Source organism: Tenrec ecaudatus, chromosome X (genome assembly GCF_050624435.1).
Source record: "Tenrec ecaudatus isolate mTenEca1 chromosome X, mTenEca1.hap1, whole genome shotgun sequence".
Taxonomy (NCBI): Eukaryota; Metazoa; Chordata; class Mammalia; order Afrosoricida; family Tenrecidae; genus Tenrec; species Tenrec ecaudatus.
This window is the reverse complement of record NC_134548.1, coordinates 127,971,913-127,999,039: the sequence shown is the minus strand read 5'-3', so window position 1 is coordinate 127,999,039 and position 27,127 is coordinate 127,971,913. Positions and strand designations below refer to the sequence as shown.

At 43.0% G+C, this 27,127-nt stretch overlaps 1 protein-coding gene across 2 annotated transcripts in view; it reads left to right on the top strand.

The window, feature by feature from the left end:
* Positions 1-27,127, top strand: part of DOCK11 (dedicator of cytokinesis 11) — a 232,006-nt gene that overhangs the window by 63,474 nt on the left and 141,405 nt on the right. For both annotated transcript variants that reach the window (XM_075539220.1, XM_075539219.1), the window contains exons 2-7: positions 72-188; positions 271-360; positions 1,003-1,085; positions 4,671-4,740; positions 5,383-5,478; positions 26,966-27,100. In XM_075539220.1, the coding sequence (XP_075395335.1) occupies positions 72-188; positions 271-360; positions 1,003-1,085; positions 4,671-4,740; positions 5,383-5,478; positions 26,966-27,100 (591 nt within the window). The remainder of the gene's footprint in view (positions 1-71; positions 189-270; positions 361-1,002; positions 1,086-4,670; positions 4,741-5,382; positions 5,479-26,965; positions 27,101-27,127) is intronic.

The following is a 27,127-nucleotide window of genomic DNA, read 5'->3' as shown; positions in this document are numbered from 1 at the left end:
CCTCAGCATACCGTCCTCCGGGGCTCCTGGGTGACTGTAACGGAAATCACTTTTTTTTGTCTCTTATAAAGGAAAAGACCAAAGTTGTGGAGCCCCTGGACTATGAGAATGTTGTCATTCAGCGGAAGACCCAGATTTTCAGTGACCCTCTCAGAGACCTGCTTATGTTTCCAATGGAAGATATCTCGGTGAGCTAACCAGCACTTTTTAAAGACTAGCGCTGCTTTTTCCAGATCAGTCTTCACAGCCCAAATATTCTTCCTGCTCTAGATCTCGGTGATAAGTCGACAACGTAGAACAGTGCAGTCTACAGTACCCGAAGATGCTGAGAAAAGAGCTCAGAGTTTGTTTGTTAAAGAGGTAAGGGGCTCAGTGGCCACAAAAATAGTCATAGTCTATTTAAATACTTTCCCTTTTGTGTCAATGGGAACTACTCACTCACTGCCTTCACGTCCATCCAACTCATAGCGACCTGATAGGACAGCTAGGAATTAGCCCTGCAGGTTTCTGAAATTTAACCCTTTACAGGAGTAGATAATTCTTGTCTTTTTTCCCTTGGAGCAGTGGTGGTTTCGAACTGCTGACCTTGGGGTTTGCAGCCCAACACATAACCACTACGCCACCAGGGCTGACAGACAGAAAATTAAGTCACTAGAATTTAACTGACTATGTAACTAATCTTCATAAAGTGATGCAGAGAATAAAATTACATACCCCCCCGTGAGCATGTTATTACAATTACATACCACCCCCCACCCCCCGTGAGCATGTTATTAGCCATTTTCTGTTGGATTTGAATACGCCCTGGACTTAAAGTAAGTTTTCAAAAGGGGGCATCTGAATTGGGGTTTATTGCAGCCAGGTGGTTTAGAGAACATAGTTATTTCCTAAAGGAAGAACCCCATACCCCTATTTCTTGTGCACTTATTACCAAACCCTGTGAAAGTAAGTGTATGTGTATTTTTCGTATATTTAAAATTAAAGATGAACTTTTTCTTTCAGTGTATTAAAACCTACAGCACAGATTGGCATGTGGTAAACTACAAGTATGAAGACTTCTCCGGAGACTTTCGAATGTTGCCATGGTAAGATTAGAATCCCAGAAAATAATTAAATAATTCAGTAGGAGAACAATAGTAAGCCTCTTATCTTTTTTTTTAACCTCTTGTGAAATCTCTCAGAATTGTATAATAAAATAAACCCTCAAATAACTAGCATGTTTGGCAAATGGCCTATTTTTGTTAATTGAATATGTTTTAACATAACTGAATTAGAAAGAACTAGTTAAAAGCCCCAGTGTATGTATAATAAAAATTGCCTTGTCAACATTTTTTGCATGTCCAATTCAGTAACATTAATTCTATTCATCACGTTGTTTAACCGCCATCTTTATCAATTTCCAAGTATTTCTACCACGGTTAACAGAAACTTGATGTCCATTAAGCAATGACTCCTTTGTCCCTTCCTACTGCTTCTGGGGACTGCTAAAAACTTTGGTCTCTATACATTCATCTATCCTAGATAATTCATGTCAGTGGGACAATCAAATATATATCTTTTTGTGGCCGAGTTATTTAACCTTGGCATGATGCATGATATTTTCAATCTGTGCTCTACCAAGTATAAGAACCTCGTCCCCCCCCCCCCCCCCGGATGTATAAAGAAAGCACCCTTTATAGAAGTACCATCCTATGTTTATCCATTGAAAAATGGTTTCAGACATTCTGATAGGAACATGTTTTACTGTTGTCACTTCCTCTTAAGCTTTGAATGCTGAAAACCAAACCTGCCAGCTGGTAGACCTGGTACAATAACTTCCAAGCCGGTCCTCAAAGTGCTCCTGCAGTGAACTGGCCTGCCAGTCGTTTGTCAGGATCTCTATTTGTAGCTCTAGCACATTGGGTTCCTAGTGAACCACTCTTTTCAGAGGCATTTAATGATGGCAAATGCTTCCTGCTTCCACGGACGGTCTGTCCACCCAGCGGTAGAGAGGTAGTTAGACTTACAAGTGGTGTTTGTGGCAGCTTCTAGGACTCTTTTTCCCCCTCTTCATAAAAAGTCTGTCATTTTAATTCTTCGTTGTCTCAGAAGTGTTCCTCCTGTTATTGGTTCTTCATTTTGTTGATAGACGTGATGTGCTTTAAAGTGTCACTTCCTATCGCTTTTCGTTCAGCAGGCTATGTTTGAAGCAGAGAGTATTTGTACAAGTGCATCTCTTTCAGTTGGCTTGAAGCACTGCTGCGAAGAGGCTGGCCCGGGAGCCCCATTGTCGAGGCTTCACTGGTGACGTTGGAGAGTCACTCAACCGGCTTACACCTTTCTTGTCTCCCTTTTCTCATGAGTACTGCTGCTAACCCACAGGGCCGCACATGTGCGAAGTTTGAGGGGAAAAAAGACATCCGTGTAGCTTTCGGTAGTTTTCTGAGTACTTTCTGAGGAGAAAACAGACCTAAAAAAGAGAGACCAATCCAGAGTCATAGAATGGACAAGAGGAAGAATCAGAATTATACTATGATGCTTTTCCAAAAGGATACCATTTTAGTGCAGTTTTAGGTTTACAGAGAAATGGTTCAGAAAGAACAAGGCTCCCTCATAATCTACATTTAACCTCCTCCCTTGGGGACGGACAACAGAAAATTGGGTGAAGGGAGATGTCGGGCAGTGTGAGATATGACAAAATAATAATAATTTATATATTATCAAGGTTTCATGAGGAAGGGGGTAGCAGGGAGGGAGGGGAATTCCAAGGGCTCAAGTAGAAAGCAAATGTTTTAAAAATGAGGAAAGCAAGAAATGTACAAATGTGCTTGACACACAATGGATGGATGTATGGATTGTGATAAGAGCTCCCAAGCAAATGATTTGGAAAAAAAAAGTACAGGCTCCCATTTCCCTCCCCCCCTCCCTCATGCACACAGGCTCCTCCATTATCAGCATCTTGCATTCCAGTGGTACATTGTGTTATTATTGTTGAACCATTAGTTGATAATTTTAATATTAACTAAGACCGTAGCCGAGATTAGGCATTACTGCTTTCTGTTAGATGGATGTATGGGTTTAGACAAATGCGTAAGGTCATGTGTCCACAATTACAGTTCCATTCAGACTAGTTTCACTTATGAAAACATGCTCTGTGTTTTACCTAATTACCTTATCCTCCCTCTCCTGCACCCTTGGCACTTGTGGCCTGTTTACTGTCTGTCTCTCTGTCTTTGGCTTTTCTGGAAGGTTGTGTAGTTGGAACCTTCTCTGTTAAGCCTAGCTTCCTTGACTCCCCAGTATGCATTTAAGGTTCCTCCCTGCCTTTTTGTCTTTTCATCACTCAGTGGATGGGCCATGCTTTGCATATCCATTCCCCTATTGAAGGACCCCTTAGGTGCTCATGTTGACTTTTGACCACCCGGAGGGGCTGACTAGGCATTAAGTATTGGAATTAAGTATTGGAATGTACTTACAAGGCAGTATGCCCCACAAACAAAACAAAACTTGGAATTTCCCCCCAAAGGTATGCATTTCATTTTCTTTTATTTAACAAAGCAACCATATCACCTTCGAAGTACTCTCCAGTACACTCAATACATTTGTCAAATCTGCAATTCCATTCTTGGAAACATTTTTCAAATTCATCTGTTTCGATGGCTGCCAGCACCTCCCTCGGTTTTTTATTGTTGTTTTATTTTCCTTCACCTCTTCTACATTGTCAAATCACTGTCCTCCCATGTCCCTCTTTATTCGTGGAAACAAAAACATGTCACAGAGTGAGGGTCAGGTGAGTCAGTTGCTTGAGGCAAGAGAGACATCCTGGTTTTAGTTTTGGTTTTTTGCCCAAAATTGGCACACTGAGATAGCTGTGAGCAGGTGCATTGTTGTGGTGGTAAAACCAGTTCCCTGTCTGCCACAAATCAAGCCTTTTTTGGTCGCACACTGTTGTGCAGTCTTTTCAGAACCTCTAAATTGAGAGCTTGATTAACAGTCTGACCTGGTGAAATGAAATACAAGTCAACATTTTCGTCTGTTTGAGAATTGGCTGACATCTAGAACGAGATTTATCATCAATCGATATTTCCCCCTTTTTGAAAGGAGAAAACCACTTGTGCCCACGAGTTTTTGTCCTTGTAACCTGTGTTCAACAACACAACAGTTTCTGCGCCATTTTCCCCAGCAGGAAACAAAATTTTACAGCTACACACTGATTGGCCATCGCAAAAACCAAGAACCTTTCCAGGTGATGCCACTGGGTACACTAACTCAAAGCAAGTTGTTCAATGTTATGAAAGCTCTGCCCAGTGTAGCAGCATTTTTCCGTTTTATTTTTTTTTTTGCGGGGTGGAGGGGTACCTCCTCGTATGTTCATTTCTTGGTTGCTGGCTGCACACGTACGAGTCCTTACAAAATCAAAATGGATGATCTGCTCCGTAAACCTTCACTTCATTCACAATTTAACGTTTAAAAAAAACTACAATAAAAAAGTGAAGAATAAGTGAATCAGAAGGGAGAATAACTATTTGGAAAGGAGCAAATGATCGTTCTTCCTTCTTATTTCTTGTGGGTGAAAGTCTCAAGTGCACTCCTCCGTTACTGGCATTTATTTATTTTTAAGTGCGCTCATCTTGCCTGCCTTGTTCTGCTGTCCTGTTCAGTGTCTTAAGACAATTCTCTTGCATTTTCAGCAAATCTCTGAGACCAGAAAAGATTCCCAATCATGTGTTTGAGATTGATGAAGACTGTGAGAAAGATGAGGTAAGGCTAGGGGAACAACTGCCTTGGTGTCTTCAAGGTCATGTCTCCTGAGAGAGATTTTGGAAGGGAAAGTACTTGAGAAAAGAGATGACTGTTTGCTTGCTGTTTTAAATAACTTTCCAAATGACTGGTGACCAGCTTTCAAACCCAATGCTAGAACTAAGTTTCTCCCACCAATTCTTCGATTTCTGAGAGGGATTTTAAGAAAAATAGAGTGGACTGGACAGTGATTCAGATAAAAAATTGCACCGCCCCCACCTGTGGGACGTGTTGATCGAGCTGTTTTTCCTGCATTGGGCATGTGGTGTGGTGATTCATCTGGATTCTCCTGTCTGATTGATCTCTACTGGGACAGATGGCCCAATTCCTTTGACATTTCGCGGTGCACTGTAATGGTTGGCAAAAGAGAGTTAGTTCTCAGAAGAGAATCCATGTGATTCGATAAACATTGAGCACCTACTACGTGCACAACACGGAGCCCTTCAGTGTGTTTGGGGTTTAATCATGTGTTTGTATAGTGAGGAAGGGCTTTGTGCTCTCATTAGGACATTGGGCAGAGCCTAGGACTGTGTGCCCTGTGCTTTGGCCTGACTTGGTCCTTTGCTGGCTGCTGGCTTACGGGGAATTTTGGCTCTGTTTCAGGACTCGTCGTCTTTATGTTCTCAGAAGGGCGGCGTGATCAAACAAGGCTGGCTGCATAAAGCCAATGTCAACAGCACCATCACGGTTACCATGAAGGTAAGAAGCAGTTTGAAGGATATCATCAGAGACAGCCACCCTAGACTCAATGTTGCTTTTTCAACTGAGTCCTAGCCAAGAAAAGAAATCCAAACAAGTCTTTCCCTAATAAGGGGATTCTTACAAATATATGGACCTTAAAACAAAATCTGAGACCTTGGGATGAATTCAGACTTGCAGCTGTTGAGAGACGTCGAAGACTTAGCCTCTGAGCCGGTCACTGGGTAAGAAAGAGGCAGTGTGTTGAAAAGTGCTCCGAAAGCAGAGAGGGGGACATCAGAGGTTCCTGTGATCCGGAAAGAAATGTAGGGACTCATCAAAAGGCTAGGCTAATCCATTGAGTTAGTGATTAGCAAGTAGGTGCTTAGTACATGCCGGTCACTGGTGAGGACATATATGGAGTCACAGATGGGTTTCCTGGCCTCTAATAGCCTTGAGCTGAGATAGGAAATGTTCCAGAGTAACAGCGAATCCAAACAGAACATTTAGTGCTTTCCGAATAACCTAGCTAGAATGTTTTGTAGTTTGGCCAGAAGATTGGAATTGTGGGAGACAAAGAAACATAGAAAGGGATTAAATTGTGCAGGGGCTTGAATATTTCGGATGCAAGCTTGGCTTTTGTTCAGGCTCTAAAGAGCCATTAAAACCCCAAAGGGAAAAATCACAGAGCTCCTTGGATGACGCTGAGCTGAAAAATCAATTATTCTCTGATACCAGATAAAATGGTTCTCTCAGATATTCACTATAAGCTCATGTGCTTCTTTGAGAATGACTCATAATTCCATTAAGCACTGAAAGCCATTCTCTCGTGCACATGGCATGCCAGCAGAATCCATGGGTTTCAACTGAGGAAAGACTCAAAGTTTATCTTCATACTTCGCTTGCTGGTTTCCTTCCAGTGGCCAGCTTCTCGTTTGCATTGCACGCCCTGCAGATATGGCTTGAAATCGTGGAATGCTTTGCTGTCGTGCATTTCCAGCTCCTAAGCATGACAATACGAGAACTCATGTATTGAGAATGTAATATGGACCAGGCATGGCATTTTTGGTTTGTTTATAATTCAGTTGTTTAGGTTTTAAGAATTTCACCGACATACAATTCGCATCTGTATTTCAGTAGTTCAGTCCCATTCCTGACAGGTGTGGACCCATCACTACAATCAATTCCAGGACACTTCTTCTTCCTCGTTCTCCTTGTTGTTAGCTCCCCATTTCCTGCCAGCCTCCCCTACCATGTCACTTTGAAGCTGTTGATTCCGTTTTTGTCCCTATAGGTTTATCTAATCTGGGTTTCATATACAGAAAATTGTACAAAATCAAGACAGATTACAAACAAGTGGCACAACGATATAATGAAACATAGGAACCCCTCAGTCAAGAACAAAGCAGAACATAAGGAAAACTGGGCAGTTATGCATTGGTCAGGAGGGAGATCCAGCAGGCACGGCACTTTGTTTCTTTTTTAAGATCTTTTTATTGGGGGCTCTTACAGCAATCCATACATCACTTCTATCAAGTATATTTGTATGTATGCTGCCATCATTTTCTAAACAGCTACTTTCTATTTCTTCCCTTGGTATCAGCTCCCCTTTTTTTGTTCCTTCCCTCACCCTCCCACCCTGGTAAGCCCTTGATAAATGATAAAATGTTATTTTATTCTGTCCTGGATCCCGTGTGCTGAGAGCTCTTAACATGCACCAGCGTACATGCTCTGGTCTAGAAAGATTTTGTGAGGTAGAACTGGGGTCATGGTAGTGGGGGAGGGGAAGGATTAAAGAGCTAGAGGAATGTTGTAGTATGTTTCGTTGATGCCATACTGCACCCTGACTGGCTCGTACCTTCCTGTCAGAGGATGTCTGTGAGGGGGTGTCAGTCTTGGCATTTTCAGTCCCTCTGTATGCATGGGTGAGAAGGACAGTGACTAGGGAGGGCTGCAGAAGAATTGTGTCTTGGAAAGATGGCGTGTTCATATATATTGAATATGCCGTGGACTGGCTCCCAGAAGAAGGAACAAATCTACCTTAGAAGAACTACAGCCAGAATGAACTGTCATATTGAAGAGGGGGGTGTCTCAGCTCACATATTCTTGGTCATAGTATCAGCAGGGAGCAGGCCTAGGAGAAGGCCTTCATGCTTGGAAAAGTGGAGGGGCAATGACAGAGGGAGAGCCTCCGCAATGAAAGGGAGTAACACAGTGGCTGCCAAAACCGATTGTGAGGATGGTGCTGGCCCGGGCACTATGTCATTCTGCTGCGCATGAGGTTGCTCTCAGCTGGCACCACCACCATCAGGCCCTGTACTATGTGTTTCATATTTAGTATTTCATTGCATCCCCATGGAAGTGATAGGAGAGAGATACTGTTATCACTCTGTAGAGACTGAGACACAAAGCAGTTCAGTAACAATCCCAAAGTCAGCCACCTCCCAGTTTCCAGAGGAGGGATTTGTATATAGGCAGGCTGATGCCAGCGCCTGGCTCTTAGCCAATTCAGGCTAGTTGCCGACCAGCTTTGTGCGACTTACGTCTTTATCGTAACGTATCTCCTTATAATGCTATCGCCCGTTCAGAGTCACCAGGTCCAGACAGTCACGTGTGAGCCTTATGGGTCAGTGCAGATGGTCAAAAAATGCTTCCATATTTTCTGACACTGTTCCCTTCCCCTACCTCTGGAAAATATTCAGATGTTTTATCCAGCAGATAGAATTTACAGAAGAAACTTACATGGATAAAATAAGACATTTCAGGGTGCTGCTATCTTGACAGCCCCCATAGTATTTTATACAGTGAGTTTCTCTGATGCCTCTAAATGATCATTTGCATTACATGCAGTTTTTTCATAATACCATATGTGACACATAATATCATTATAGATTAGAAATCAAAATCCACTTACCTGTAGAGAGTAAAGATTTCTTTTTTCTTTTAAAATTTTTGATTTTTAAAAGACTTACAATTAACTTTCATAATTTGTGAAATACAGACTGATTGGTCTGGTAGGCAGAATAATGTCTCCCCTCTCCCCCTCCAAAAAAAGCAAAGAAAAAGATTGCATCTTTTAATCACCAGAACCTGTGCATGTTATTTTACATGACAAAGGAGAATGGAGATTGCTAAGCAGCAGATGAAGGAGACCTGATTGCACAATGGATAAGTGTTCACTAGCTCATTCAAAAGTCAGAGGTTCAAGCCCATCAGCTGCTTCATCAAACCCACCAGCTGCTCCGCAGGAGACAGACTTGGTGATCTGCTTCCATAAAGATACAACCTAGGGAATCCGGTGGACAGACCTACTCTGTCCTCTTGGGCCACTGTGAGTCAGAACTGACAGCACAAAACAGCAATCAACAGAATAATCCTTCATTATCCAGATCAGCCAAACGCACTCCCTTTGAATCAGTGCCGACTCATAGCAAGTCTATAGGTGGGACAGAACTGTCCCTGTGAGTTTCTGAGATTATAACTTTGTACGTGAGTAGAAAACCCTGTCATTCTTCTGCAGAGTAGCTGGTGGTTTTAAACTGTTGACCCTGTGCTTAGTAGCCCAAGTTGCAAACCACTACACTAGGTCTCTTGCAGGTGACCTTGCAAGCTGGAAAAGGCAAGGAAGAGATTCAACGCCCAGAGCCTCCAGGAGGAAACACGGTCCTGGGAACATTTTGCTTTTTAGTTTAGTGAGACTCATACTTAGTGCCTTAAAGACAGTTTGTATTGTTTTAAGTCACTGAGTATCTTAGCAATCTAGTGCTGTTGTGACAGTGATACCATAAATGGGTCAGGTGGCCTTAATAAACAGATACTTATTCTTCCAAATTCAGGGTGCTGGCTCTAGAGCAGTGGCTCTCAACCTCCCTAATGTCCCGATCCTTTAGTATATTTCCTCATGTGGTGGTGACCCCTCAACCATAAAATTAATTTCGTTGCTACTTCATAATTTTCATTTTGCTACTGGGATGAATTGGACGACCCCTGTGAAAGGGTTGTTCGACCCCCAAAGAGGTAGAGATCCACTGCTCAAGGCTCTGTGGAAGTGCCATGTTTTCCTTGCAGCAATTGGAGGTCCAGCAGCCTGTGGAGATGCCCTCCTGTCTTGGCATCCATCTCCCCCAATCTAGGAATATCACAGTGCAGGGACCCCAAGTCCAAAGAACACACTCATGCTCTTCTTTCTTGTTGGTGGTGGCTCTCTCTCTGCTTACCTTTCTTTTTATTTCTTGTACGATAAATATGCTGCAGGTCACGCCTTGGGAAACTCTCCTTAGCATTGGAGCAAGGCTCTGATGGGATCAAGGGTGTCGCATCCTTTCTGTAATCCTTTTATGGGTTCATCACATCTTGGGGGAGGGGATTATCACCGAACTGCCAAGTCACGTAACTTTCAGAAGTCCTTTGGACTGTGAGATCCCTGTATATCAAGCCCCTGCCGGGTAGAAAGCTGGGACAACAGAGCTGTGGCTCTGAGCAAGTAAAGCTGATCGCCTTTTGGTAGAAGGCTAGTTTATAGAGTGGGGTACCTGCAGGCACTCCAGCAGGGAAAGAGGTTTACTGATCCATGGAAAGAGAGCGTACGGTGGAGCGGAGTGCCCTCTGAGCATTGCTAGGAAATGCTTAAAGAGTATTGTAACATTATCTGAATCGTCCAGAGAGAAGGCCTGCCTGCAGGCATGACTGAGAGTGTCCTGATGCAAGGAACTGTAACCTGTTCACTTCCCCAGTGAAACCCCACCATCGTTGTGACTGTGTCCTGTGGGCTCTGTGAGGCCATTGCGGCGAGTTAGCAAAGGCAGCAGGAAAGAGAGTGCCGTGGCAGGGATGGCTGACGTCAGAATTAGTACAGAAGGTTGGATGGTAGAGGCATGTCTGCCCTTTGTCTCATAGGCCTTGGGCTTATTTTGGGTTTGATTCTCTTTCCTCGTGATGAATCAGAGGAGGTAAGATGACAAGCTCCCCACACCCTTCTTCCAAATTGTCTCCAGCTAATTGATACTTTGCTGACGCTGAGCTAGGGTAGTGGCCTCTTTTTATGTCCAACTGCTCTAAGTTCAGCCATTAATTAATTTTTTCTGTCAACTGTCTCTCAGCCTACCATAAAAACACGTCTTTCTTTTAAAAACTGCTACCAAACAGTAGGCAAAGGAAGGAAAAGGGCAATGAAACCAAATTGGTCGTATGATACTGCACAGCTCTTAAATCAACAGGGAAGAATTTGAACTGGAAATGCCAGACTGAGGTTTAGGAATTGTCTCTGGTTTGGGATTTCATTTGTCCTTGCTATTTCCCATTGCAAGGAGCCCAGGTGGCGCAGTGGTTAAGTGTTCCAATGCCAGCCCAAAGGTTGGCAGCCTGAGACCATCAGCTGCTCTGTGGGGGAAAGAAGCAGCAGTCTGCTTCAGTAATAGTTATCTCCATGGAAATCCTAGTGGGCAGTTCAACTCTGTTCTATAAGGTTGCTGTGAATTGGAAGCAACTCAGTGGCAGTAAATCTTCCCCACTTTGCTATGGATTTGGTGGTGTAGTGGTTACGAGTTGGGCTGCTAATCCCAAGGTCAGTGGTTCAAAACCACCAGCTGCACAGAGGGAAAATATAGGACTTTTTACTTCCGTAAAGACTCAGAGCAGGCATCCTCAAACTACAGCCCACGGGCCACATGCGTGCCGCGGAGGACATTTTATCTGGCCCGCAGGTTGTTTTTGTCCCATTTATTTTACTTCAAATAAGATGTGTGCATAGGAATTTGTTCATGATTTTTTTTTTAAACTATAGTCCGGCCCTCCAACGGGTCTGAAGGACAGTTAACAGACCCCCCTGTATAAAAAGTTTGAGGACCCCTGATTTAGAGTCTTCCCAAATAAAATTATTTAAAAAAAAAGATTGAGAGTATTGAAAACCCACAGGGACAGTTCTGTACTGTTTCTGTGTAGGGTTGCAATGAGTCAGTATCGACTGGATGACGGAGTATTTTGAATACGGATTAGGGGAGCTGAATAAAAATCCTGTATTCTGGGTTCCTCTAAGCTGTGGCAATAATTCCATATTTCAGATTTTGCTCCAGGCACAATGCGCAAGATGAAAAGGTTAGTCAGAGCCTGGTTAAAAATGTCACAGTCATTTTGTCTAGATTATAATTTTTTTCTTCTCGTGTTTTATCTATATAAGATATGCAGGATAAACAATCCCAAGGAGATGGCAGTAGTACCAAAGGTTGCGGGGGGGGCATGAGAGAGGAGAAGGAGGAGAGGGGAGCTATGAGCCAATAGCTACAGGGACTGGGGAATAACAAGGGATCTCAAAGTGATCTTGAGGAGTGGGTAGCGTTCCTGGTCATGTTTGATCGATAGAAATGTATCTGAGAGGAATTACTGAGACGAAAGATAGGTAAACATGACAGTGGGGCAGGAGGAAATGAAACAAAAAATAGAGGAAAGAACAGGAAAGTAAAAATTATATAAAGAAATGTTTATGTTTATTTGTGTGTATAATACATACAACAAAGAATGGACTTCGGGCCTCTACTTTAACCTTACCTCAGTACAAGAATGATAGAATGAAAAAAAAAGAATGATAGAATGATTTGTTTTAATGATGTGGCAATGTATGATTCTTATATTCCCAACAAGATGGCTGAAGACAAAAATGCATGCACAAGCAATTGTGAAGAAATCTGATGGTGCTCGGTTAATAGCTGGACTCTCAAAGGCTGGAAGTGAAACAAGCAGTCATCTAGCAGGGAAGCAACATAGTCCACATGGAAGAAGCACACCAGCTTATGTGATCATGAGGTGTCAATGGGAATAGGCATCAGAAGTTCAAAAACAACAATCAAGTTGATGTGAGGGAGCATAGGCAAAGTGGAAACCCCAAAAGCACCTGTAAGATAATTGGACAGTCCCTCACAGTAGGGCCACACAGAAGGGATGATATATCTATCCAAGGTGTGTACAGCACTGTTGAAACACATAAAATAATTCTAGTTCTTTAATATTTCCTCCCCCTATTATGGTCAGAGTTTTAACTCATTAATCCTGTTAGATCTGCATATGTTCACCTGTATAATTAAGATAGTTTGATGCATGAAATCTAAACCCTTTAGGAATAGTAACAGGAGTATTGATTCCCTGAGGGTATGGAAGAGAGGTAGGTGGGGAAGGGGGAACCAATAGCAATGGTCTATTAGAATGGCAGATGAACGGACACATTGGATGGGGGCGTGGAAAGGATTAGTAATAATAAGTTTTGGGGGGTAGGGTGGGGAAGGGCAGGGAAGGTGAGCCGATATCAAAGAGTACAAAAAGAAAGAAAATGTTTCAAAAATGATGGTGGCAACTATTGTGCGATCATGCTTGATCTAATCGAACTATTAATCGTTACAATATATGTAAGAGCTCCCAATAAAAATGGGTAAAAAATAGATGCTTTTTTTCAACTCCCGTAAGAACTGTGCATTGTCCATTATGTAGTTCTACATTGATGAAATCATTGGGAATTTGGAACGGTTACTATTGTCATTTTCCCATGTTTGTTCTTGCTTCATAAGCAGAGGCCATGTGGGGATGTGGGTCAGCCAGGTGGAATCCTGGGTGTGGGTAGCAGTTTAATAGTCACCAGGTTAGAACTTGGCTTGATGACCAAGGCCAAAAGCCCAGGCCTATAAACTGAGGCACATTGCAGACTTCAACTCTAAAGTGCCCTGCTCCAGGTTAGGGAGTCTTTTAAGTGCTTTCTGCTGGAAGCCTGGATTGGCCCAGGCTTAGGAGAAAGGCTAAAGCTCAGAATGGGGCACTTAGCTGACCCAGCTCCTAGAGAGCTGAGAAAGACAAAGGCAGAAGGGGTAAGCTGCACAGAGTGTGTAAACCCACACTTAATTCCATAGCGTCAATGGCAGCTCATAGCGGCGCTATAGGACGGGGTAGAACTAACTGCCCCTGTCAGTTTCCCAGACTGTAACTCAGTACGGGAGTAGAAAGCCCTGCCTTTCTCCCAGTGGTTTTGAACTGCGGACCTAGAGGGCTGCAGCTCAACACCTAACCAATACACAGAGTACCGTATATACTCGTGTATAAGCTGAGTTTTTCAGCACTTTTAATGCAGTTTTGTGGTAAAATTACGTGGGTGCCTCGGCTGATATTCAGGTCGGCTTATACTCTAGTAAATACGGTATGTGAGAAAGTTCAAAAGGAAGCTTTGTCTCTGTTTCTGCCATGCCCACTGATACTGGTGACAGAGTGGCTCTTGGCCTAGTCATAGTCTGCTGCCTGCTAGGACCTGTGGTGCCGATTAGCAGGGAAGCTTTGGTCACTGTAGCAATCAGTACCATAGCTCTAGAGCTACATGATGAGAGAAAAGAACCTTTTCCATTGGACAATCCAGGCTTTGATAGCCCCAGCTAATAGTGGGATCTGGATATTGGTCATCATGGAGCATTAAAATAACAGCCTGCAGAGGCTGTTTTATCTGAGCTTCCTTGGTATCACATGGCAGGGCACGGGCTCGCTGATGCTCTTGGGATTGATGATGTTGCCAAGACTTGAGAAGACTGCTAATGCAGCAGTTGAAGAACAGCTACGTTGGGTGGCGGGCCTAGGCAAGGCAAAGCCCGCGGGCCTTCTTCACTCTTCGTGCTTTTGTTAGGTGCCACTGAATTGGTTCTGACACATTGTCACCTTAGGTCCAACAGAATGAAACACTGGTGAGTCCTGTGCTAAGACCCTCATGATCATTGCTAGGTATGAACCCATTGTTGCAGCTACTGTGGCAATCCATCTTGTTGGGGACCTTCCTTTTTTTAGCTGCCACTCCACTTTCTCAAGCGTGAGGTCCTCCTCCAGGGACTGATAACCTATATCTGAAGTATGTGAGATGAAGTCTCACTGTCTTCACTTCTAAGGAGTATTCTGGCTATACTTCTTCTAGACGAGATTTGTTTGTTCTTCTGGAAGTCCGTGGAATTGTTAAGGAAATACAAGTGGATCAGCATGTTACCTTTTAGTATATGGGCTAAATTTAAAGACCTGGTGCAAATTTCTGAATTAAAAAAACATATCTATCTAGATAGATAGAGAAAATACAAATCCTTTGGAGAGGTTGATATTACGTACAACAATTTTACGCGCTTTATGAACAAGTCTGAGGCCTTTTATGGTCATTGTAATAATCAGAAATAACAGGATCTAATAACACAGTAGAGAAATAAAGTTTTGAGAGATAGATGCCCAACATAACAGCAACCACCACCATAAAAGATTGAAAGAGGAGAAGAGACTCAGAAAAGCCTAGTTGATAAAAGGAAACCAGAAGAGTCCCCTCTGTTAAGAACGGATTCATTTGGTTTATAATGTCATATAAATACTTTGTATATGGTCTGCTTTTGAAAATTTCTTTCTCCTGAGGAGTAGCTGGTGGTTTCTAACTGCTGACCTTGTGGTTAGTGGTCTAATTCATAACCAGTAGGCCACCAGGGCCCCTGCTTTTGAAAATTTCTCCAGCCAGCTACCCAAAGTTTTACCAGAAGGTTCAAGAAGAACTGGCAAATTCTTCAAGTCTAAAGATTTCAAGACTCCTATATGTTTGGAATAAGTTTTTCATTAGTATATTTATATATTTAAAACCATTTTGTTAGGACTTAATCCAGATATAATGCCACTCAATAGTTCAGTCTGGAATAAAATGTTTGCCTTGTCCCTAGTATGTAATTTTCTCCAGCTCTGATCTGTTGTTAGACATAATTTACAAAGATTTATAGATGAGTCCTGCTCAAAAGGGGGAAAAATGTGAAACAGAATTTCTCTTTCTTATGAACCTCAGTCTTTTAGAGCAGGGGAGGCTGGATGAGTTATTGCCCTGAGGTAATCTTTAAACCTTAAGTGAGTAATGTCTCCTGAAGTATCCATTATCACCCCCCTCCTGAATAGTTTAGCTTAAGGAATGTCGGGACCAAACTGACAACAGCCATTTGACCGAGGGTCTGTGGTAGTCGACAGAACAACTCAGAAAATGAGGAGGAAGATGGTTGCACAACCCAAAGCTTGTCATCATTGTCACTGAAATGTTTGCAGTGACCTGCAGAAATTGGTGAACTGGTGTGTGTTCTGCTGTGTATGTTTTATTGTTGGGACCATAAAAATCCAAGAAATTTAGAAGATAGCAACAACACTGTGTGGTCGGGTAAATTATTATATCAACAGAAGTTCTTCTGGGGAACATTGCGAATCCCTAGGGGAAATGTTAACAGCAATTGGCAAATTGTACATTGAGTAAAATATAAAATTTCATGTATGATGTATATAAACAAAAAAACCTACAAACTCACCGCTACTGAGTCAGTTCTGACTATAGCAACCCTATAGTGCAGGGTAGAAATACCTCTGTTGGTTTCTGATACTGTAACTTTTTTTGGAAGTAGAAAGTCCTTTCTCCTGTGGATCAGGCCGGTGGTTTTGAACTGTGGGCCTTGCAGTTAGCAGCCAAATATATAACCACTACGACATGAGGGCTCACTGCTATTGAGTCGATTCTTTTTCATAGCAAATCCTATAGGACAGGATACAACCACGCCTATGAGTTTCTGAGACTGAAACTCTATGGGAGTAGAAAACCCTTTCTCACACAGAGCAGTTGATGAGTTTGAATTGCTGACCATGCATTTAGCAGCCCAAAGGGGAACCACTAGGCCAACAGGGACTCTTACAATATATATATAATCTGCACCATTTTCTGTAGTTGCTGTTATTTTCTCAGAAGTGCTTGAGGAATGGTGCAGAGCACTGGCAAAAGCTCTTGGTTGGTGCTCTGCTATGAAGAAAACTCACTGCATGACCATTTCACTCAGTTGTCCTTTGCTTTATTCTTGATGTGCAAGGTAAAATGGGATGCACCTTGTCTTTGGTAATTAGCGTCCTTGGCGTCAAGTCAATGACAGCCCCCTCTTCCCCCAGCTACCAATCTTGAATTCCTTGAAAAGTATTAAAAGTAGACGGTGGCCTAGAGAAGAAGTGATTCTTTGACCAGAAGCACCAATCTGAACAGAAAGCTATTCATTTGCATCCCCTCTTTCTCAAGTAGCTGGCTGGAGACATCTGCTTTCTTTAATTTCCTTCTATCTCAGAGAAGGAATTTCATGTGGATAGCTATGATGTTGACCATGACCTCGCTCTGGTATTTCGAACTTTTTTTTTTTTTTTTTGCTTAAGGGATATAATGATGTATGGACTAGAGAATAATCTTATCTTGAGAATTCTCTCTCATATTTCTCTGTGTGTTAAAAGTGGTTTTTCACTGAAGCAACAATTAAATTGCAGATTCGTGGCCAAGCCCAGAGACACCCACCTTCAGGCATCTTCTTTGCTCTATTCAGTCACATTCCTTCAGCTCCCTCCTCCCCATTCTCAGCCTTTAAATCCTGAAATGCCTTGGTATGTTATTAGGTTACAAGTTCAACTGCTTGATGTATGACTCACTTCTGGTGCCCTTTCATATATCTATCTATGCATTTTGCACAGAAGAGGGACAGTTATTATATATCCAGAGTCCAGAAAGCCTCACTTACCCTTTGCCTGTTACAGGAGGGCTTTTTGACATTTACTGAAGGAGGAAAGCTACAAATCAAAAAGAGCCTTGTATCTCTGAAATTACTCAAAATAGTAAAATAATTGCAGAAAGGCCAAGGTCACCCTGCTTATTAGAAGACAAGGAAGAGAACAATCTTGTTATTTTTGATACCTTCCTTCATTTTTTCCTTCCAAGGACTACCCGGATCTCACAATTAACAATTGGATGACACACATTAAGGGATTTCTCACTAATTTGTTTTGTTTTATTTTCCCTCATTCAATTGATTTAAAAAACCATTTACTAAGTGCTTGTTATGTGGCAGATAGTATTAGAGGTCAACAAATTCAACACACGCACACATGTGCGCACATGCACACTCACTTTAAAAACCTTATTAGTACAAAGTAGCAGCTTTGTGTTGAGTTGAGAGAAGGATAAGATGTGAAGCTTAAAATATATTTGGGGAGATAATATATACACAGGATCCCTGATGGTGTAGTAGTTACACATTGGGTTGCTAACCACAAGGTCAGCAGTTCAAAACCACGAGCCTCTCTGAGGGAGAAAGACAGATTCTTGGAACCTTAAAGAATTTTAGTTTCTGCAACTACAGGGGGAGTTCTACCCTGTTCTACAGGGTCACTATGAGTTGAATTTGACTCAATGGCAGTGAGTTTGGTTTTTTGGAATATTTACACATACCCAGTAAAACGAATTGTTTCAAGATGGTCCAGAAACCAAGTATTATGAGTGCAGGCCATTACGGCGGAGGTCAGAGAAGACTTGCAGAAGGAAGTGGGGCCTCGGACGCTGAGTACCAGTCTCTTAGGATGTTGACTCAGACTCCTGGAAACTTCACGCGTGTCTGTGTAGAACAGCGGCCAACAAGTTTCCAATGGCTTTGCTCTTTTAAGAAGAGGGTCGCCAGGCCTTTTGATGCCCTTCTAGGTGGACTTAGATCCCTATTTGTTTTTGTTGTTAGCAGCCAAATGTTTTAACCATTGGCACCACCCAAGGGCTGCCTCAAAGACGGAGGAGGGATGTGTGGCAGGCAGTTGAGTATTTATAGGCATGTGCATCATAAGAAGGTGCACAGTCAGGAACGACAACGTTTGGTTACTTGGCATTTCTCAGTGCCGCGATTTCTCCTGTGTAACACGGGGGTGATAATAATACTTGTCACGTGAGATTTTTATGAGGATTAAACGATATAAAGGAAAACACATAGCCAGAGACTCCAATGTAGCAAACACTCTACAAAGGAGGTTTGCAATGGTTTCTACCTTATATTATTAGTAAGATTGGGAGGGCCATAAACAGCCAGAGTTAGGCATGTGTATTTGATCAGACAGGTAATTGCAGGTTGTTGAAAGTTTGAGCATGGCTGTGACACACACGGTGAAAACCATCTGCTAGAATCGTGTAGTGACAACCGGCAAGATGTGTTGCAGACCCCTATTACTAGTCTTATAGTTAAAAAAAAAACAAACCCACAGTGCCCATAAACGGTGGGATAGTGTCAGAAAAGAACAAGAGGGTACTACTGTGTGGTGTGTAACCAGGAATGGTGTGCATCAGCCTTGTGTCGTTTCATTATACTTATGAAATCTATATGCTGAGCAAGTAATCCAAGAATGTGGACTATATAAATGACATAGAAGAATGCGGCATCAGGACTGGCAGAAGGCTTATTAACAACTCTGACATGCTGGTGACACTCCCTGCTTGTTACAAAGGAGGAGGACTTGCAGCACTTGTGGATCAAGATCAAGGTGTGCCGCCTGCAATATGGACTGCAAGGGAATACAAGGACCACCCAAGTCCTCACAAATGGACCAGCAAACAACAGCATGATAAGCAGAAGGAATTGAAGTTGTCCCGGAGTTCCACTATCAACACCGATGGAAGCGGTGGTCAAGAAATTAAAGGACATAATGTGTTGGGCCCATCTGCTCTAAAACACCTCCTAAACTGTGAAAAGAGCAAAAATGTCACTTTGAGGACCCAACTATGGTGTTTTCAATCACTTTATTTTCATGTGCATGCTAGACAAAGAACTGCTGTATTTGAATTATGGTAGTGGAAGTACCGTGCCCTGCCAGAAGAAAAAGCAAATATGTCCTGCAGGGAGTACAGCGAGATGCTTGTAGAATAGGGGATGATGAGACTGTCTCTCCGAATTTGGACATGATGTCAGGAGGGACCTACCCCTAGAGAAGAAGAACATGCTTGGCAAAGTAGAGGGGTCCCCAAAAAGAGGAAGGTCTGGGGGGATTAGACCAGCTATCCCGCATCAAGCTGGGTTCGAACTGAGGCATGCGGATGAACGGAAAAGAAAGAGCTATGTACAAAGCATGGGATCGGGAGGACTCCAATCTCATGGACTGGAGTCTCTAGTATATTTGAAGCTTGGTATATGTACTCTTCTTACACAAGGGAATTGGTTACAAAACAAACATCAAAGAACTTAAACATTCCTAAACTCTTATCTATGCAAATGCTACTTAACTCGTCACAGTTTCTTAACTTTAGAATAATAAAAGCACTAGGTTCACAGACAATCACACGGATATGCAAGATTCCAGAGAGCCACAAAGAGATTGTAAATAACTGAGTTATCCCTCAATGCTTTTTGTTATTTGCAAAGTCACAAATAGCAGTCATTTTGCAATGCTTTTGTCTGCAGCGACCCAGAGACCGGGACTAAATAGTCCCCCATTAGTGAACACTTTGTAGGGTGCTTCCTACAAAGGTCCTCAGTGAGATAGATGGATTTGCACAGCAATGATCGCAAGCACAGCAGGAACAGTGGGGAGGGGGCAGGAATGGGGGCAGCATTTCATTGCTTTATTGTAGCTAGAAATCAGAACCAACTTTACAATATTGGACAACTTTTTATTTTTGATATATTTGCCAGAAAGCATGTAGTAGATCAAAACCTTTGTTGCGGTTATAAAATGATACAGGGGAGCAAAATGAGGCATAGCGTTTGATAGCCAACCTAGTGGTAGGGGTTCCTCAGCCAGTGAAGCTCCTAACAGCCTGGTCGGATTTCTCACCACAGGACACTCATTTTTCCTAGAACAGCTCTGAGATGCGGTATGTCTCTTGTTCTCCTGCTCTCTCTCTTTTTTCCCCTTACCAGCTTTTTTGTGCTGTTCTGCTTAAGACATCAGTCCTTTAAATCGCCCTCCACCCCATTTCTACACTTTTCCTGGTCCAGCTACTCAGCTTGTTAGGGTTTGGAGCATCCTTTCCATTTCCAATAAATATTGTCCCTCTAGGAGCTGTACTGGTTATCCATTGGGCTGCTTGGAGCTTGAGTCTCTCTCTAGGTAACATAGTGATTTAGTTAAGGTGCTCAGCTAACTGAAAGGTTGGTGATGAAGTTCCATACTGGGGTACCTAGGAAGAATGGCCTGGCAACCTACACCAGAAAAAAATCAGCTATTGAAAACCCTGGAAAACACAGTTCCACCCAGACACATATGGGGCCACCGGGAGTTGGAGTCAACTCAAAGGGTTAGTTGACAAAGGACCCACACTTAGGTAAATCCTCTGGCGATTTTGTTGTATAAAATGATAAAAGGGGTTTTGTACTTTAAGGATATTTGGTGCTTGTCTTTTTTTGCTTTTCCTTTTCTTCCATCTTTGATTCAATGGACTAAAGGCCACACGGTCACACTTTCAAAGATCTTGAATTTTTCAAGAATCCTCTAAAACTCACTGCCATCAAGTTCATTCTGATGCATAGTGACTCTATAGGACAGGGTTGAACTGCCTCTGTGGTTTTTCAAGACTGTTATTCTTTAAGGGAGTAGAAAGCTCCATCTTGACTCCCATAGAGCTGCTGGTTTTGAACTTGCATTGAGCAGCCCAACACATAACTACTAAGCCACCCGGGGGACTTGCTTGAGTCTTGGTGGGCCCCGATCTCATGGAGTCATTTCCTCTGCCTTACTCCCTATTTTCTTCTTCTGGGTAGACTCAGTAAGCTACTTGTCAGTGCCCATGTGTTTGACTTTGAGTGCGTTTGACTTTGAGTGCAGCGAGGGAATTTTCAGCGCTGTTTATCAGCGTGGAAGATTAAAAAACCAAGAGGAAGAATATGGGCATTACAGAAAATTGCTGTTCGATTGGATGAAATTAATGGACAATCTGGGCACACTGTTAATGCAGTCATCATTCCTTGTGTAACTGCTGAGTCCACACACTGTTAGAGGTAATGTAGATACAGCCTGGATGACCCAGCGACTTTAACAGAGGACAAGAGAGAGAGAAAATATGTAAAGAGATAACCAGATATAACAGTTAAAAACATCAAACAGGTTGTTATGTTGAAAGGAGGCAATCATAGACAGTCTCTCAGAGGGAGGTGACATTGAAGCAAAAACCTGACAGAGTGAGTGAACTCTGAGTAGGTAGAGGAAGAAAATTCCAGGTCAAGGGTAAAGGAAGTGCAAAGACCTTGAAGCAGCTTATGTAGGGTGCTTAGGGAGCTGTTGGTCAGTTCGAGGCGCTCTGGTGGCAGAGTGACTCAGTGCTTGTCGGAGAACAGGACAGTGATTGGCTCAAATCCACCAGCCGCTCTTTGGGATGTGGCAGTCTCTGTCTGGACAGCATTGGAAACCCTGTAGGGCAGTTCTCCCCTGCCCTGTAAGGTAGCTATGAGTTGAAATGGAATCAAGGGCAATGGGTTTGGTTTGTTGGTTTTAGGTAAGTCAGTGTATTAGGTTTATATGATGCCAGATCCTGCAGGACATGAAGATTCTGGAATACAACCTTGATGGGAAGCAATTGAAGGGCTGAGTAAGATTCTTTTTGTCACTATGGTATGATTCTGATGACAGTTGTACCATTTACTTGCCTGAATGAACTACTGGGAGCTCTTGGTTCCTCAATTTGCTTCTACAGAAAATGGGATTCATGATACATACATATCTCATGAAAAGTATTTGCTATTGGTTACAAAGGACTGGGGGCCTTCAAATGAAAGGTATAATAAGAGACTAAATACTACCGTCTCATATCCAAAACCCAACCCATACTCACTGCCATGCCACTCATGCCAACTCAGAGCAACCCTATAGGACAGGGGAGAGCTGCCTCCGTGAGTTTCCGAGACTATAACCGTGGTAGTCACATAATCTGGTGTCAACTTCTGAAGGGCTGGAGTTTAGGTGGACCTGCCAATCAGGTAACAGCTTGTTGACCTCATTTGGAGATAAATAGCTCACTGGAGGCAGGACGCAGATACACTCCCTATGAGACATTCATGTTGTGTTAACAAGCCACATGGAGCTATGCTGATGGCAGCCAAAGCCTTGGAGCTGAGACCCGTGCCAGCTATTGTCCCATTCCTGCGGGACATTCACCGTGGGTCCTGGAGGACAGAGTGGGAATTGGGGGGGTATAAGAAGCATGGAGAATGAGGACAAGACAATATCCTGATCAAGTCCTGTTTTAATGAACAAAGAGTCACAACTCATAAGGGCCAGCCAAGGGGGGAGCGCCTCAGCCGCACATGCAGATTAGGCTACCTTGGCAACAGGCCAATCAGGGAGTTCAGGGGAGCATGCCCTGCCTGTGAGTCAGTAAGGGCTTACAGTCTTCAATTAGGTATGCAGAGGAGTGGCATGTACATGCAAATCAAGCATAGGGGAGAAGGATCTTTTGCCCAATCATGGGGATGCAGGACACCTGTGCTTATCTAAAGAGCATCACCCCTTGTTTGCTCAAGCTTTACAGCTGCTGTGCTCTGTCACATAGGCTGGGGTAGAAGAATGCCCAGAGCTCAGGCTAATAAATTCCAACTAATGGCCGGGCCTCACGGCTCCAGGCAAGTCCTAATAAATTCCAAGCAATGGCCGGGCCTCATGGCTCCGGACAAGCTATCCACTGGATCCACAAGACTTTCCACCCATTGGCCTGTGATCTTCCTGCACTGGGCATTATTGCATGTGTTGCCTGAGTCTGAAGAGGAACTTACAGGCCATATAGGCTAATATTAGGCTTACGGACTTGATCTGGAGTGACCTGGGATGTTTTTTGAATGTACAATTACTCTTTGATATAAAAGTCTTTCTTTTTTTTTTTTAAAAAAAAGTCTTGATACATGTGTGAGTGCCTCTGGATTTGTTTCTCAAGTCAACCTAGACTCACACAATAACCCTGGTATTTATGTATGTATTTATGTATTTCTCTATTTATTTAAGACTGTAACTCTTGACAGGAGTCCCATATAGTCATTATTTTGTCATCTGTCTTACTGAGATGGAGGGCAAAAAAGCCAAGTAGTTATATCTTAGACATTTTTTACATGGCAGAGAAATTATATGGTTAATTTCTCTTTTGGTTCCAGATGAGAAATTTAGGATTAACACCACCCCTCCCTTCAAAGAAACCATAAAAGCTTTCTGGAAGTTAAAATCCAACATGTATCATAGAGTAGTCGTAGAAGGAGTAGAAATCTTAGAGATTTCACAGATTTGTTGTGGGATCATGTGTTAGGCCGCATTGACTAAAACAAATCAAGTGACACATATATGTGTAAGCAAAAGTTTTACATCAAGAAGCAATTACATATGAAGAAAACATTCCAGCCTAGTCCGACTCAAGTCCTTAAGTCAGCGACTAGTTCCTAAGTCTCTTCTTCAGACTCACACAGCCACATACAATAATACAAAATGCAGGAACTTCACAGACCGGTGTTTACAAAGTCTTGTGGATCCAATGGCAATATAAGCATCACAGGGCTCTCTGGCAACTCCCAGCACGGCTTGTCAGCAGGAAGGTAAAGATGGGGTGGGTAACCCCTTCTCGGCTTCAGAAGGCTCTGTGCTGTTCAATTTTGATGCGGATATTTTCTAGAATCTACAAAGCAAAGGTGGTCTGAGGTGGGCCTGTAAAGCAATGATCTTTTTGTTTCACAAGGGAGGAAACTGGCAGGTTCCAGAAGGAGCAGTCAGGAGGAGGATTACAGTGCTAGTTAGCAGGAGCTCCCAGATGGGAATCAAAGTCCTAGGATTTTCAGGCACATGCTCCTTCCATTGTGCCCTGTATTCTCCCCAGGTCCATCGTCAGCCACCTACCTCAGTGTCACATTTACGCATAATGACAGTGTTAGAGGAAGCAATTTGCCAGCAGTCATATCAGATCCCTTCCCCCCTCTATTGTCAGGCTGTGCCCTGCTGCTATTGGAAGTGGCAGCTACCACAAAAGGTCTTTGCTTGGTGAGGCAGCTGTATGTGAAAAAGTTAGCAGGCTCTAATTTTGACTCTGCCACCCAAACCCAAAAATGGTTTGCTCTGCGTTTTCCCTTCCTTGGTTCCTCGCTTTGTGGGTAACCCAGCCAGTGAATTCTACCGACTATGCCACTGAAGCTATAGACTTTGAAAAGATTTGTTCATAATTCATATCTGGTGTAATGTTTCCTGCTAAGTTCTGCCTGGAAGATGTATTCTCATGTGGGTGGGGAGATGCATGCTTATTGTAATAACCTTTTTGAAAACAGGGCTTTGCAGACTGTTAGTGCTCCATACAAGCTGGCGCCCTGGCAGTGAGCTCAGCACCTCTTTTCTGGCTTCTGCTCCGAACGCTGCAGTAGCAGAGGTGGGCCCCTGTTGTGAAAATGAGCCCAGACAGTCTCCGTTCATTTCAGCTTTTGTAACACAGGGTATTGGCACATCATCCAAATATCATACAGTGCAATCATAGCAAGAAAAGTTGTACAATCATCACCACAATCGATTTGGGAAGCCTTTCTTCTTTCTTGTATTGATTGCTATTAACTCCCCATTTCTCTCCTGTGGAAAGAAAATCTCCATGCCTATTCATGGAAGATGCCAATTGTAAGCACCATTTATAATTAACATCTCCCTTGAATAGTTGTCAAGCTTTTTTCCCCCCAGCAGACATCAATGTGGGAATGAGACAGCATATATGTATGCTTTCTGGGCCTTTGTGTCAGAAGTGAGCAGTCTTCCCATGGCTGGCATGGCAAAACGAGCCAATGCTTTCTGCCTGGGCTCTTTGCTGCCGCCGCCGTAGAGTTCTCCTGGTCGCTCCCGGAAAGCAAAGTTGTAGCATTTACCAGTCCAACCTGTTAGGGTGTTCCTCAGAGTGGCATTTTTTTTAGTTACGTCAAAATCAGTGACACTTACTCCAGGCAAATAATAACTACAGGTGTCATTATTTCCCCTCCTAGCTTTCCTGCGTAGAAACATCCCTTAACATGTTCTCAGCCCTGCTTGCTCATGCTACCGGGGAAAGAATTTGTTAATGCTTCACGGTCTGTGCCAGAAGTTCAAGCATTTTTCAAGAATGCTCTTGCCAAATAATAACACTTTTCCATACTTAAAGTTCTTGAAATAGCCAAGGATCGTACCGGGTTATCAGATGGGTGATCGAAAATGGCAAGCTTAGATCTTACCCCCAAATGCTATGGGTAAGGCAAGATTCATGAGAATGCATTTCCTTAATCCTCCTCAAGACTCCTTTGCCGAGGCTTCCCTTCTGACCCTTAACACGAGTTAGCATCCTCGGGATGTAGCAACTGGAATGAGCTCTGCCCCTCACCGTGACGAACACTTGAGTGCAGCTTGCTGTCTGTGGCTTCCTGAAAGCACAGCTCCATCTGAGCATTCTCGGTGTATTCTCATACGCTTCACCAGCTTCTGGGGTTTTGATTGTAAAGGAGCGCAGCGGGGCAGCACGAGCACATCAGGCAGTCTGCTGCCTTCCCTCCATTTCTCTGGGCTTTTCTCTGAGGAATAACCCACAGACAGCTCCTTAACTATTGTGAGTCCCCAACTCTTAATGAGTGGCATAGTCTCATTGGGTCTACTTGTGCGAATTACAATATTGGGGCCACTCAAAAAATTAACTAATGACCCTCACCCGTTTGCCCTGTGAGTGGGTGTGTTATAAGTTGAACCTTCAGAAGTGGGAGTGCTGCTATAATGTAGGTGAGAAACAGTTATATGAAGGGGCTTCAAAAAGTTCATGGAAAAATTTAATTAGAAGATAAGGAATTTTTCCACATAGTTAAGAAGCCCCTTATACCTATAGAGAAACACATACACACCCCCGTATTATATGAGTGAGAGGGAGTTTCAACAAGTTCATGGAACATTCCATTGTTTTTAACCCCATTTTTCTGTGAGCTTTTGGGACGTGCTCCCATATGTACATGTCTCCTCTGTCTCTGTCGGGTGCCGTCAGTTGGTTCTGACTCATAACCACATACAGACCTGGGCCATCCGCACCGCTGTTCTCACGTTTGCACCCATTGATGCCACCACTGCGTCAATCCCCCTTGTCTTTTTTGTTGCCCCTCTGCTTTACCGTGCATGATGTCCTTCTCCAGGAACTAGTCTCTCCCGACAAAGGTTCCCACCATGTGAGCCAAAGTCTCGCCATCCTTGCCTTTGAAGAGCATTCTGGCTGTACAGCTTCCAAGATTTGTTGGCTCTTTTGAAAGTCCATGTGCATTCAGTGTTTTTTGCCAGCACCATCAAGCAAATGCCCCTTTTCTCACTTAGTCTTCCTTATTTAATGCCGTCTTTCGGTCTTTTTATAGCATTTAGATTTGTGGTCTTATGAATAAACTTATAAGAGCCCAACTCTGGCTTGCAATTAAATGGAAAAAGGATGCTATAGTGAAATGGTCGGTGATTCTGATAAAAAATGCTTTAGCAACTTTAAAAATGTTAAGCAATTTGAATTATGGTTCATTCCTAGAGGTTTGCTCAACTGAGGGAAAATCACTGGAGATCCAAGCACAATGAAGAGTGCTGTAATTCTCAGCAACCTCTCAGGGTTGTCCTGCTAGAAATATATAGTCTGACAAGCTGTTTAAGGCTTTGAGATGACAGAAATTGTTCAAATGCAATGTACATGTGACGGATGTCTCACTCATGTCTCTCCCCCCCACCCCAATAGGTATTCAAAAGGCGATATTTTTACTTAACTCAGCTTCCGGATGGCTCATATATTCTTAATTCTTATAAAGATGAAAAAAATTCGAAAGAATCTAAAGGTTGTATCTACTTGGACGCCTGCATTGACGTTGTTCAGGTAGGACCACAGAGATAATTTCTTTCT